The following is a 10,384-nucleotide window of genomic DNA, read 5'->3' on the forward strand; positions in this document are numbered from 1 at the left end:
ACCCCGACAACCACTCCAGATGCATCTTCTTCAGCCTCAACCTTTTCCATCTACAATCAACTAGTCGTTGCATCAGAATGGACCGAGCAATGATTCTTCATGAACGATCGTGTTCACTCGTACGCCCTGACCTGGGAGGTTGAACAGCGAGATGGTCTCGAGTCGGACACTGGCGCCATCACACAATACACAATTCCGGTCCTTATTGTCAAAGTGAATAGGGAGATGTCATGCGTGTGAGGGTTATTGAGAGTCAAATTTTGGCCTAGATCACTGCTCAAGTCAAGAGGACGAAGGTCTCAGTTATATACAAAACAGTGGTGTTCAAGTGGGTCGGGACGCCTCCTCGGCTGGGACGGAATATCGTTTGACACTTATCATCCGTGATCAGGGCTACCATCCGTAAGCATGCTCCACCTGTGCGCCCACCACTTCCTGTCCCGCCCTCTACTCCTACGTCTGCTTCGCTCGAACCGAGTACTCCGCCGGCCAAGCGAACAATCCCTGACTATGGCCAGACCCCTACGAAGAAACGACACCTGTCCCTGGCCTCTTCTAGCACCATTCCCTCTTCTCAGAGCCACGAGTCTATCAGATCCCTCACCGTTTCGGCTTCCTCACAAGATGAGCTTGATGTATCGGGGGCGGATGTTGCCACTACCTGTCGTCCAGATCCGCCCAAATCCGATTCAATCACAGCCTTCACATCAGACTCGCCTCGACCGCATCGCAACCGTCATCCCTCAAAGGAATATCAGGAAGTCGAGTAGGAATCCGCTCGAAAAATCCTCTTATCGTAGCAACAAATAGACACTTCGTACAGCAACAAATTGACTGAGATAGCTGTTGTCCATCCACCAGTGGCGACCATCAATATACCCCAAAGTACGCAAATGCTTCTCGCCCAGATTGCCCATCCTTGGGCATGCAGACCTTCTTGTGAATCCTCCACTTTGCCCTTTGATGCTCCCTCCCACAATAGCCCGCAGCCCGGCATCGTGTCAGAGGCCCAAGTGGCTCAAGGGCCCTGCCCTTCGGACAACCGGCTAACTAGGTGTGTGAGTCCGGGTCAACGGAAGCTGCAGGCCCTGACTGGGGATCAGCCGGCGATAACCTCAGCAACTGAGGATTCCTATTAACACAATAAGAAGGGGCCAATCGCCCAACTAGGGAATATGTCAGAGATCAAGTGCATCACAACCTGGAGTCACCTTTGCCTGCTGTCATCACTCTCTTCAAACCAAGCTCCTGACAGATCGCCTGCAACTCTTGATGTCTTCTATCTTTTCCCAAATATACCTTACAGAGGCGGACTGGGCATTTGGTCATGATGGATTGATAATTCTACAGTCGCAAGGGTTGCATCTCCATTGCCCGACATTTCCAATCTTGCATTGTGATTCATGGCCCCTCACTTCCTACACCACGTCGAGGAGGATGCCAGCATACCCTTGAAAGGACCCCATCTCCCGCAAATACACATGTGACTAACATCACCCAATCCAAAGCCAATATTTGCACTCAACCTTTACGTTTCCATCCAACACATCTCAACTGACCTCGAAACTGCCATAACAACCTCGTTCATCAAGGCTCTTTGCGCAAGCCGCGACCGGCTTGCCTCTCCTGTTGGTGGAAACTCATGTTGAAGGCTGTACGGCAGCGGAGAGCTCATAGAAGTCACTAAGAAAGGGCTTTAATTGTCTTGTCTTACCTAATTCCATGGTGGGTGTTGGTCCTTTTATCTATGAGAGTCTCGCTCATTCATCGCTCTGAAACGATGCTGTAACAGCCGATCAGCAAAAGTTGTCAGCTCCAACAACTCAGGCTTATGGCACCTCAACAACAAAGCCATTTACTGAATTCGGTAAGCGATATGTCAGACAATTGGTTCCGCAGGGATCATTGGTGGCACCAGTCGATTGATAAGAATTATCTCAAGAACAAAAGAAATCGAACAGCCATGTGTTCGGGCACAGCTATTTAAGTTCATGTCGTTAGGATTATGCCACAGGCCAGATGCGAAACCGGATAGTTACATCCGGTCACACGAATGTTATGCGACACGATAGCTAGTCAGGACTAGTGCTGGATCTCCAGGAGTACAGAGGTTCAATCCACGTCCATCCACGCCAAATTAGACCCCGGTTTAATAGCAATCACTGTAAATCGTCCTTGCGCGCAGTGAATTATTTAAGGTGCCCCGAAGGACAAGCGCATGATCTCCGCTATCCTGCCCTGGCTCCTATTGAAGCTTCTTGGGTCCGGACCTCTAGAGAGTCTCAGCCCCTTTCCGGCAGCAGACTCTGTCCGGTTTTTATGGATGGAGTCCGGAATTGGTTTGCCAATCTACCGCTTCTGATAAGCAAATGCCATTATTCCGTGTCGAACAAGCGCCTAAGAGTACTAACCTTGCAAAAATCGCAGCTACATGGCGTGCTTCCGTTTCCATGGTGGTCACATCCAAATCGCTGATCTCCCTCCGTTCCGCAACAGGTCCACCGGAAACCCTGTGGCCAGTACTCGTACATCTTCTCCTCGTTGGAGTTGAATTCCTTCTCAAATTTTTCTTTGAGTTCGTCAGATTCGGAAGCTAGGCAATTGCCCCATCCCATGCGGTCCCCACCAGCCGTGGATGTCCAGGTGATCAATTCAAGCTTTCCCTCGTGCGAGCAGCCATCCTTGCATCTGCGGTGACGGTCGTACCATTGGCTCGACGTGGGCATACCGGTGGTCGACAATATTGTTAATGTCTGGAATTACTATTTCTCTTCCAAAGGACTGATAGGAATGAAAAGGGAAGATGAGAAAAGAAGAGAAAAGGAGAAAGCTGAGGGAAGGACGCGGGTTTTATGGGGCCACGTGGTGTTAGATTGGCGGCTGGGAAGTGTTGGATATGTGTGTAGGGTTGATGTCCAATTATATGGAGGGTGAGTGTCACACTTGAGGGTCAATCTAGTCCCCAGGAGCTCGTCCTTCTTCTGTCTCTGTTTTCCCCGCCACCCGGTATTGATATATCCGGGGACCCACAAAATACACGTTTCTTTTATCGAGGCGCTATCACTAATCCAACAATTCCCAGCCGCCAATCTAACAATATTAGATTGACGTCAATATGCATTGCAGGAGGCGCTAGATTGAAGGCCTCCCGGTTATAAGGATACTAGCGGTTTGTTGTCCGAACGCGACAGAAGACCGCCGCCCCCGCACGAATAGAACAAGCAAGAACACTACAATCTTATCCTGTGAATCACGATATACTGAACTCACCTTACCGCGAAATTGCTATAACCAGTGCGCATCTAACAGATAACGCCCCGACTTCGTGAGTGTCTCATCACCACGTCAATTCTGTGACCGTGTCCGGAAACGTCGACATCCACACTAGACTACCAATCAAGATGCCGCGTATGAATCTGGGCCTTCCCTACAACCATTGTAACCACCAGCCATGCCAGGTTGGCTTTCAGAGCCCTAACCTCCTCCGCTGCGGTGGTTGTCATGTCGTCAAGTATTGTGGCCAGCCGCACCAAAGGGCCGACCGACCCAAGCACAAGGTCCAATGCAACCCGATAAAGCAGACCAGAGATAAGGCCTTAGAGGAAGAGGAAAAGCTGCGGATCAATCCCGGCGCAGACACAGACGGGAGCCCTTTCGACAACGCCGTAGGCCTTTTCTGGTTCTTCAAAAGCACTCGCCCTTACATGCAAGCTCGCTTTGATTACATCACTGCCGTTCTCAACGTCCGCACCGGCGAAGCCGTCGAGGTCGCACTCAACCATTCCCTCGACCTGCTTCGTCTCTGTCGAGGCGACAATTTACGCGTTCGTTCCCAGGTTCCTGCGCTGTATCTCCGGCTTGGGAGAGACCAGGATGCATACGATTTCATCAAATGGTATGCTGTCAGAGGCGACTCGCACTATGACTGGCGCGATATGAACTTGCCGTTTCTCGACATGCATGGAGAGGATACGTTTGAGGCTGTCGACGAGAAGCCCCACCACATCGAGTTGGCCTTCTTCGTGGCCTTGACGCTCATCAAGATTCGTTTGATGAAGGACTTAGAGTCCCTCCAAGGATTCTTGCAGAGTAATCCTAACGCGACAGGGGAAGCTAGGTATGATCATCTGCAGGAGGAGGCGATGAGCGATATACTTCTCAGACGGCCGGACATTGTCGCGCAAGACAACTACGAGGAGACAATCGCTGAGCTGCGGCGCCAGGCACTACAGTTGTATAGGATAGTCAAGGAAAAGAATCCACATTTCTGGCCGGGCATCATGAATCCGAACCTATACGCTCATAGTGTGCCGACGATTTATACTTTCGGATCACGAGAGGAGGCTGTGCTCGTTTTTCGGAACTCATGGTACTCGTGGTCAGAGACAGAAGTGGCCATACAGTTTATCAGAGGGGTTATACGCGACGATGTGTAAACGTACAGCAATGAAAAACTCTACGGATATTCTATTTAGGAACAACTGATATATTTTAGCCTTGACTTTGGCATCTTATGCAATATGAATGGGCTCGGCGGCGAAACGCTGAATACCCATGTGCGGCTATACGTTTGTGCGTTTATTTGTTTGTTTGAAAGAAGATGATGCTGAAGATGCTTGGGCTTTGTTGACGCACGATAGGATGTGTATTGTTGCTGGCTAAAGTCGCAGTCGCCAATGGATGTATGGGTTTCCTGGGGTACTCGTGAATTTCGCGCTCTTTTCCCCGTCCGCAGTCGCAATTGTGTTCCTTGAGTGGCAGTTGTTTTAAAAGTTCGACCTCGCTGTTGTGGAAATTTTTGCGTTTCAGCATATGTCATGTTATGTTATGTATATTTTTCGTCCGGGGGGCCGTAGACCCCGAAAGCCCCCTACTGGGGCACAGGACGTGCTGAGCTAGGGTCTATTTACACGCTAATTACAAAATGCTTTTGGATCTGCGAAACTTAGTCATTCGCGAGGCGAAATTAGACGTCCCTGTCGAAAGCGCGATTTTGCAAAGGGAATTGCTATACGGGCATGACGTTTTGGCTACACAGGCATGACTCTTACACGGGCATGACTTTTGTGGCATCTGATTCGCTAGACTTCCGTCGACTCATAGGTACATCCTCGCAAAGGCGGTGAAGCCAGCTTCACTAACAAGATCTCCCTTTCAGTGTAGAAGCAATTAGCCCGGTACGACTAGCTTCATTTTGACTATTGAAGCTATCGTCACCGTAGGCTTATGTATCACTAGGAATTGATTGGGAGGTCATAGTTTTATTTGAGACTGATTTGGCTTGATTTGTATGGTGTTTTGATGAAAATGCGTCTCTTCACGAACTTCTCGTACCCCGCCTGTACTAGTGTGGTCACTGGAGGGATGTGGGGCCACGTACGAAGCAAAAGGGCTATGCCACCGAAAGGGATAGGTACAAATTAGGGTTGTCGGCAGAACCGAGATGTGCTAACAAATATGGGCCTTAGCGAATCAGATGCCACAAAAGTCACGCCCGTGTAAGAGTCATGCCTGTGTAGCCAAAACGTCATGCCCGTATAGCAATTCCCTTTGCAAAATCGTCAACAGATAACCCTATCCAGCATATCAACGGCACAAAAGGCGCATCATATCAAGCCTGTTACCCGTCAGCGGGATGATCAGGCGCGGCTGATGAACGATAGCCGCAGGGTAAGCCTGTTGTCAGGCGATCGTGAGCCTCTGGGCGCGGTAGCCTCAGGGCTGCTTTCAAGTGATCGCGGTCAGATGAAAGGCGTGCTAACGCCCTTCATCTGGCTGACAACAGGTAAGAGAGAGAAGAAGGGTAACAAAAGAGATGTATAAAGGTAAAAGAGGGGAGGACGGATGCAAGTGCGTCCCGGGTCGTACTCGTCTAATAGCGAGGGCAGATCTTTCCGAAGAATGCGTTCGCTTTAGATAGTTCGGTGAACTTGGTGAAGTCTTTTCCTATTGCCAAGTTGGCGGCTGCATTCGGCGGGGGTCCCAGCCTCATCCGATGACGCGGCGGTACCTTTCTGCAGTAGAAGATGTGGTCCGGTGCTCTGAGTCGGTTGCATGAGCAGACCAGGCGTGCGTTGCCGTGGTCGAATCTCTCGTGGTATGCGGCGAAGTCCCCGTGAAGCGACCTCGCTGCCAGCAGATGGTGCAAGGCTGCGCGCGGGAGCGAGAGCTCTTGCGGACAGCCTATGTTCGCCTTGAGATTGAGTCTCTTATACTGCTCAGGAGCGGCGGTGCATTACCAGGCTTCGAATGCTTCTTTCGGCTTTTGCCTTGCGATCCTTCGCAGGTATGCTAGCATTAACTGAGGCCTGCGGGCTTATGGAGTGATGATGCTGCTTTGGCCAGTCTATTGGCATGTTCGTTTCCAGGGATATCGGTACGTCCTGGCACCCAGTGTACCTGTGTGGCTCTATGTGGTGCTGCTAATGCCTGAAGCTTGAGAAAGACGTCTGGAGAGGAGTCGGATGGTATGCCTCGCAGGCATGTGGCGGCCGCGAGGTTGTCTAGGCAGATTATGATGTTTTGTGTTACTGATTCTCGCAGGTTTAGGGCGGCTTCCAGGCCCTCTAATGCCCCTATAGTTTGGCGTCGAAGACCTCAGTCGATCCAAGTCGACCTGATCCGTTGAAATAGGGAGATTGTTTAAGTGGATAGTAAAGCCATAGCTAGAAGCTCCCTAAGAGGACAGAGAACTATCTGAGTATACGACTAAGGTAAATGGGTCGAGTGACTAAACCCAGTGGAGGAAAGCGTCGGCCATTTCTTCCTTCAATGCTGTCTGTAGCGGTGGCATCTGTTCCTGGTTGAAGCGTTGCTGGACGAGCTTCGGTCGTGTGCAAGGCTTAAGGGACTTATCCGTGCGTCGGAGACGCGTCCAGAAGCTGCTTTCCGTCTGGACTTGATATCTTCGCTTGATGAGATCATGGTAAGTGGGCTGGCTGTGGTAGCATTTGTCTTATAAGAGGATATGCATCGTCAAACGATTTGAGTCGTGCGGAGAACCTAGGTCACCGTGCTTCGAGGAGCTGGTTAACTGGCGTTATCCTACTTTCCTGGTGGAGGATGGTAATGGGTGTTGTCTTCTAGACGGGAAGTATAGCTCTCATGTTGTTTATCTTGCGCAGCAGTGCTGGGTGAAAATATTAATTGGACTTGATTGTTAATGAGATGAGAGTTCTTCTCAGGTTTATATCTCTAAACGATTTCATCTATGACTTTGAACTCCAATTCTAGGACTTTCAGACTGTTAGTCTGAATCCTGAAGGGAAGGGGGTTTCCCGGATTTTCCAACAAGAGCTAACTCGGAATGTTTCTCGATATTACTGTGACGTACTGCCAAACGTCATTCAACAGTGTCCTCGAGGCTTTCCTCCCAAGACAAAGTTTGGAACCACTGCGAGACCAGATTGGTAAACACTATGACTGCAAGAAGAACTACGGTGGCGATTACAACCTATACCTAAGATACGTAATCCGCGATGCGTCATTCACATGCAACGCCCGAGATCCCATCGACTCTTACAGTGAGAAGACTTATGCGATGAACTATGGCTTCCCCAGCGACAAGCTAGCTTATCACGCGGGAGATTTAATCCCACTGTTTATGACCAACGCAGTGTTGCAGAGCATACCTTTGCTGAACGCCACTGGGATGACCTAGTTTGAGACTGGGAAATGGTCACCAGCCCTGGGCCTCGTTGTCCAGCCTGAATTTTTGAATTATTTTACATGATTTGCTGTCAACAGCACAATGGACGAGACCAAGTGACCGGTTGTTGGTAGGAGAGGTAATGCGTTCCACAATTTGATGAAGGTAAATGCGAGCAGTACAGTTCCAGCCGAGAAGAATGTGCATTGGATGCTGGTTAAGTATGAGCAGAACACGGCAAACACATGCGCGTTTTGGAACGGTATAGCTCAGGATATCACGAAGTAGATGAGAGCAGCCTGAGGGAAAGGGATTAGTGCGGATGATGAAAGTATCTGGAAGAGTTGTAGGGTGATTAGCCAAGGACTAAGCAAGACAAGCCTTTCAATGGTTAGGATATCCCGCTCACTTGCACCTTCCCAAAGGACTTGATCTCGGACTACTCAAAACTTATTAATGGCGTCGAGACACTAGTGACAGTCTATTGACTGGAGATAGTGTTCTTTGTTATCTTGTTGGCAGCCCGAAGTTAGAATTACTGGCTTGCCTCTTCTTCCATAGCTAGGTATTGACTGGAGTGTCAGTTCGTCGAGAACCGTCTCACAAATACATCATGGGCTCTGACATGAGTTCAGCGTAATAGCACTCAATGCCTAATCTTTTTCATGCAGTCCTTTCAGCCTCTGGGCCATGACAGCAAGTCCATGTAATCTCGATAGCTTTCTTTCAATACATTAATTGTCCCATCAAACTAACGGTATCCCCTTCACACCAACGCCACGCTTAATAAAGCTGATATCCCTATATTACAACTTCAACCACCACTCACAACAATGAAACCCCTATCAAAATGCAGACCGCATAACCCCTTCCCCCAAAGCCTCCTCAACCATAGCCAGTCTAGCTTGCCAGCCGGGTTCCATAAAACGAGACATAAACATCAATCGTTTCGCCGCCGTATCGATCCCCATCTTCTCTTTCATGACCTCGGCCTTCTCAGGTTCAAGCTGCCCAATCCTCTTGGTAACCAACGCAATCTTGCTGTCGGTTTTGAAAAGTCCAGCAGTACTCTTGTCAAGTTGGCTTTTGACTACGGTATATACCTCTTCATGTTCGAGAACCGTTCTTTTTCGTCTATCCAGGAAGGTGCGAAGTTCGTTGTCCCCAGGATATTTGTTGTAGAGATCTTCAAGGTCCCTGAGCATCTTGTTCTCGGTTGTGATTGATTCCTCTACATCCTTGAGCGCGTGTTGGGATTTTTCCTGGTCCTTTGCTTGCTTGACCTTTGTAAGTCTGAGACTGCGCTCAACGGCGGCGAGTCGGCGGTGTTCGTCGTTGATGGATGATAAGAGTTCTTCGAAGCTCTTGATATGAGGTTCTAAGGCAGCCGAAGCGGCCTTCAAGCTTGCTCTAAATTCGTCTCCGGTGGGCTGAAAGGAAGTTAGTTTATGATGACTGCATCGGATTGACTGTATTTGCAAATGTTGCTTACAAGAAGAGCGTTCCAATCCAATGATCCGGTCACCTGTGAACTTGGGCGTCGAACGTCAGCAGTCTTTCGTCTTTTGGTTGAAGGGGCTGTGAGTGATTCTGAAATGCTCGCCGCTGTCTGGTTGATGAAGCTGTTGGTAGATGTAAATGCTGTTGCTGGCGATGACGGAGCAGGGCGCTTGTTAGCCCCAGTAGGGGCGATGGGACGAGGTGTCGATGGTTGACTGCCTCCTAGGTGGGAGTATAGAGATGCTTGAGGAGTCGTATTGGTAGACGCCGATGGCCGGTGATTCGGTTGTTGCTGAAAGCTCTACCCTCTAATTCTGGGCCAATAGCTTATAGTCTAGATACTGCTATAAATAAATGCTTATTAAGAAACATTTTTAGTATCAGTTTTCAACAGCGCAACATTCTCACCTTCTGCTTTTGGCTTTGAAGGATTGTGCTAATATCGATCTAGTATGGGGAAGATATGATGCCATTGTGTTATTGGTCCGCGTCTGTACTGCTGATTGTGCGCGAAGCTGTACAGAGTTCTGAGCCGCGGTTGCTGATCCCTGGCTGCCTGGTTGTTGCGGAAGGCGCATAGTGCCCTGTGGAGTTGTCGCAGGAAGAGACACGGGAGTCTGAGGATTGCCCGGAACAGATGACGCTGTTTGCTTGAGCGGTTGCACACCAGGTCGTTGAGCACCCTGGGCGTTCTGAGAAGCAGAGGTGAGAGGCGCCGTCGTTTGGGAGCTTGGTGGTGCGCGTGGCTGCGTCGAGCTTTGAAAAGCCTGTGGAGTTGTAGCCGCAGAAGACGCCGAAGCTTGTTCATCTGGTCCCTCTGGACGGTGAATAGAGCTCTGGGGGGTATCATGAACCAAGCAAGATGGAGGTTGAAAGCTGCGCCGAGGGCGAGCGCTCGACTCGGCTGCGTTGGAGCCGGAGCTGGAGGCGACAGGACTGTCTCTGGATTGCCCATTGGTTTTGGCGGGCGCAGACCTGGGATTGGCCGCCATGGTGTCCTCCATAGGCTCATCATTTTGAATATCACCGATGTCTCTGCTTCGCGACCAAAGGTTTCGTTCATGAGGGGCGCTCTCTTCCTCTTCGACAGTCAAGTCGGGATCTTCTTCAGTCGCTTCTTCATCTTCATCTTCATATTCGCCGAGATCTTCTCGAGGGCCTAACGCGATAATCTCATCAACCGGTTCAGAGTTTGCCTTGGTTCCTTCACTGTCCGCAGTCTCATCACTCATCAAC

At 49.9% G+C, this 10,384-nt stretch overlaps 6 protein-coding genes across 6 annotated transcripts; 3 read left to right on the forward strand and 3 right to left on the reverse strand.

The window, feature by feature from the left end:
• Positions 1-408: 408 nt before the first annotated feature.
• On the forward strand, positions 409-810 carry FOXG_07042 (uncharacterized protein; the record flags this gene model as incomplete). The annotated part of the gene is made up of 1 exon (XM_018385677.1): positions 409-810. One exon carries the CDS (start codon positions 409-411, stop codon positions 808-810), a length of 402 nt encoding a protein of 133 aa, XP_018244322.1.
• A 1,055-nt stretch (positions 811-1,865) lies between these two features.
• FOXG_19621 (uncharacterized protein) lies at positions 1,866-2,998 on the reverse strand. The gene is made up of 2 exons (XM_018399882.1): positions 2,412-2,998; positions 1,866-2,349 (listed from the first exon to the last, which is right to left on the reverse strand). Exons 1-2 carry the CDS (start codon positions 2,724-2,726, stop codon positions 2,194-2,196), a joined length of 471 nt encoding a protein of 156 aa, XP_018244323.1. The 5' UTR covers positions 2,727-2,998; the 3' UTR covers positions 1,866-2,193.
• Positions 2,999-3,214: 216 nt separating this feature from the next.
• FOXG_07043 (uncharacterized protein) lies at positions 3,215-4,660 on the forward strand. The gene is made up of 2 exons (XM_018385678.1): positions 3,215-4,572; positions 4,641-4,660. Exon 1 carries the CDS (start codon positions 3,402-3,404, stop codon positions 4,434-4,436), a length of 1,035 nt encoding a protein of 344 aa, XP_018244324.1. The 5' UTR covers positions 3,215-3,401; the 3' UTR covers positions 4,437-4,572; positions 4,641-4,660.
• A 992-nt stretch (positions 4,661-5,652) lies between these two features.
• FOXG_19622 (uncharacterized protein) lies at positions 5,653-5,823 on the forward strand (the record flags this gene model as incomplete). Its single annotated transcript, XM_018399883.1, has 2 exons — positions 5,653-5,740; positions 5,786-5,823. The coding sequence occupies 2 exons, from the start codon at positions 5,653-5,655 to the stop codon at positions 5,821-5,823; spliced, it is 126 nt and encodes a 41-aa protein (XP_018244325.1).
• A 907-nt stretch (positions 5,824-6,730) lies between these two features.
• FOXG_19623 (uncharacterized protein) lies at positions 6,731-7,855 on the reverse strand (the record flags this gene model as incomplete). The annotated part of the gene is made up of 2 exons (XM_018399884.1): positions 6,731-6,897; positions 7,750-7,855. 2 exons carry the CDS (start codon positions 7,853-7,855, stop codon positions 6,731-6,733), a joined length of 273 nt encoding a protein of 90 aa, XP_018244326.1.
• Positions 7,856-8,279: 424 nt separating this feature from the next.
• Positions 8,280-10,380, reverse strand: FOXG_07045 (uncharacterized protein; the record flags this gene model as incomplete). The annotated part of the gene is made up of 3 exons (XM_018385679.1): positions 8,280-9,078; positions 9,141-9,447; positions 9,557-10,380. 3 exons carry the CDS (start codon positions 10,378-10,380, stop codon positions 8,494-8,496), a joined length of 1,716 nt encoding a protein of 571 aa, XP_018244327.1. The 3' UTR covers positions 8,280-8,493.
• Positions 10,381-10,384: the final 4 nt, after the last annotated feature.

The sequence above is a fragment of the Fusarium oxysporum genome, chromosome 6 (assembly GCF_000149955.1).
Source record: "Fusarium oxysporum f. sp. lycopersici 4287 chromosome 6, whole genome shotgun sequence".
NCBI lineage: Eukaryota > Fungi > Ascomycota > Sordariomycetes > Hypocreales > Nectriaceae > Fusarium > Fusarium oxysporum.

Bases quoted from the DNA above. Each gene is read 5' to 3' on its own strand.
- FOXG_07043 (XM_018385678.1), top strand. From the start codon at position 3,402: ATGCCGCGTATGAATCTGGGCCTTCCCTACAACCATTGTAACCACCAG.
- FOXG_19621 (XM_018399882.1), bottom strand. From the start codon at position 2,726: ATGCCCACGTCGAGCCAATGGTACGACCGTCACCGCAGATGCAAGGAT. The intron at 2,350-2,411 runs GTTAGTACTCTT...CAGAAGCGGTAG, and splicing joins GTAGCTGCGATTTTTGCAAG to ATTGGCAAACCAATTCCGGA.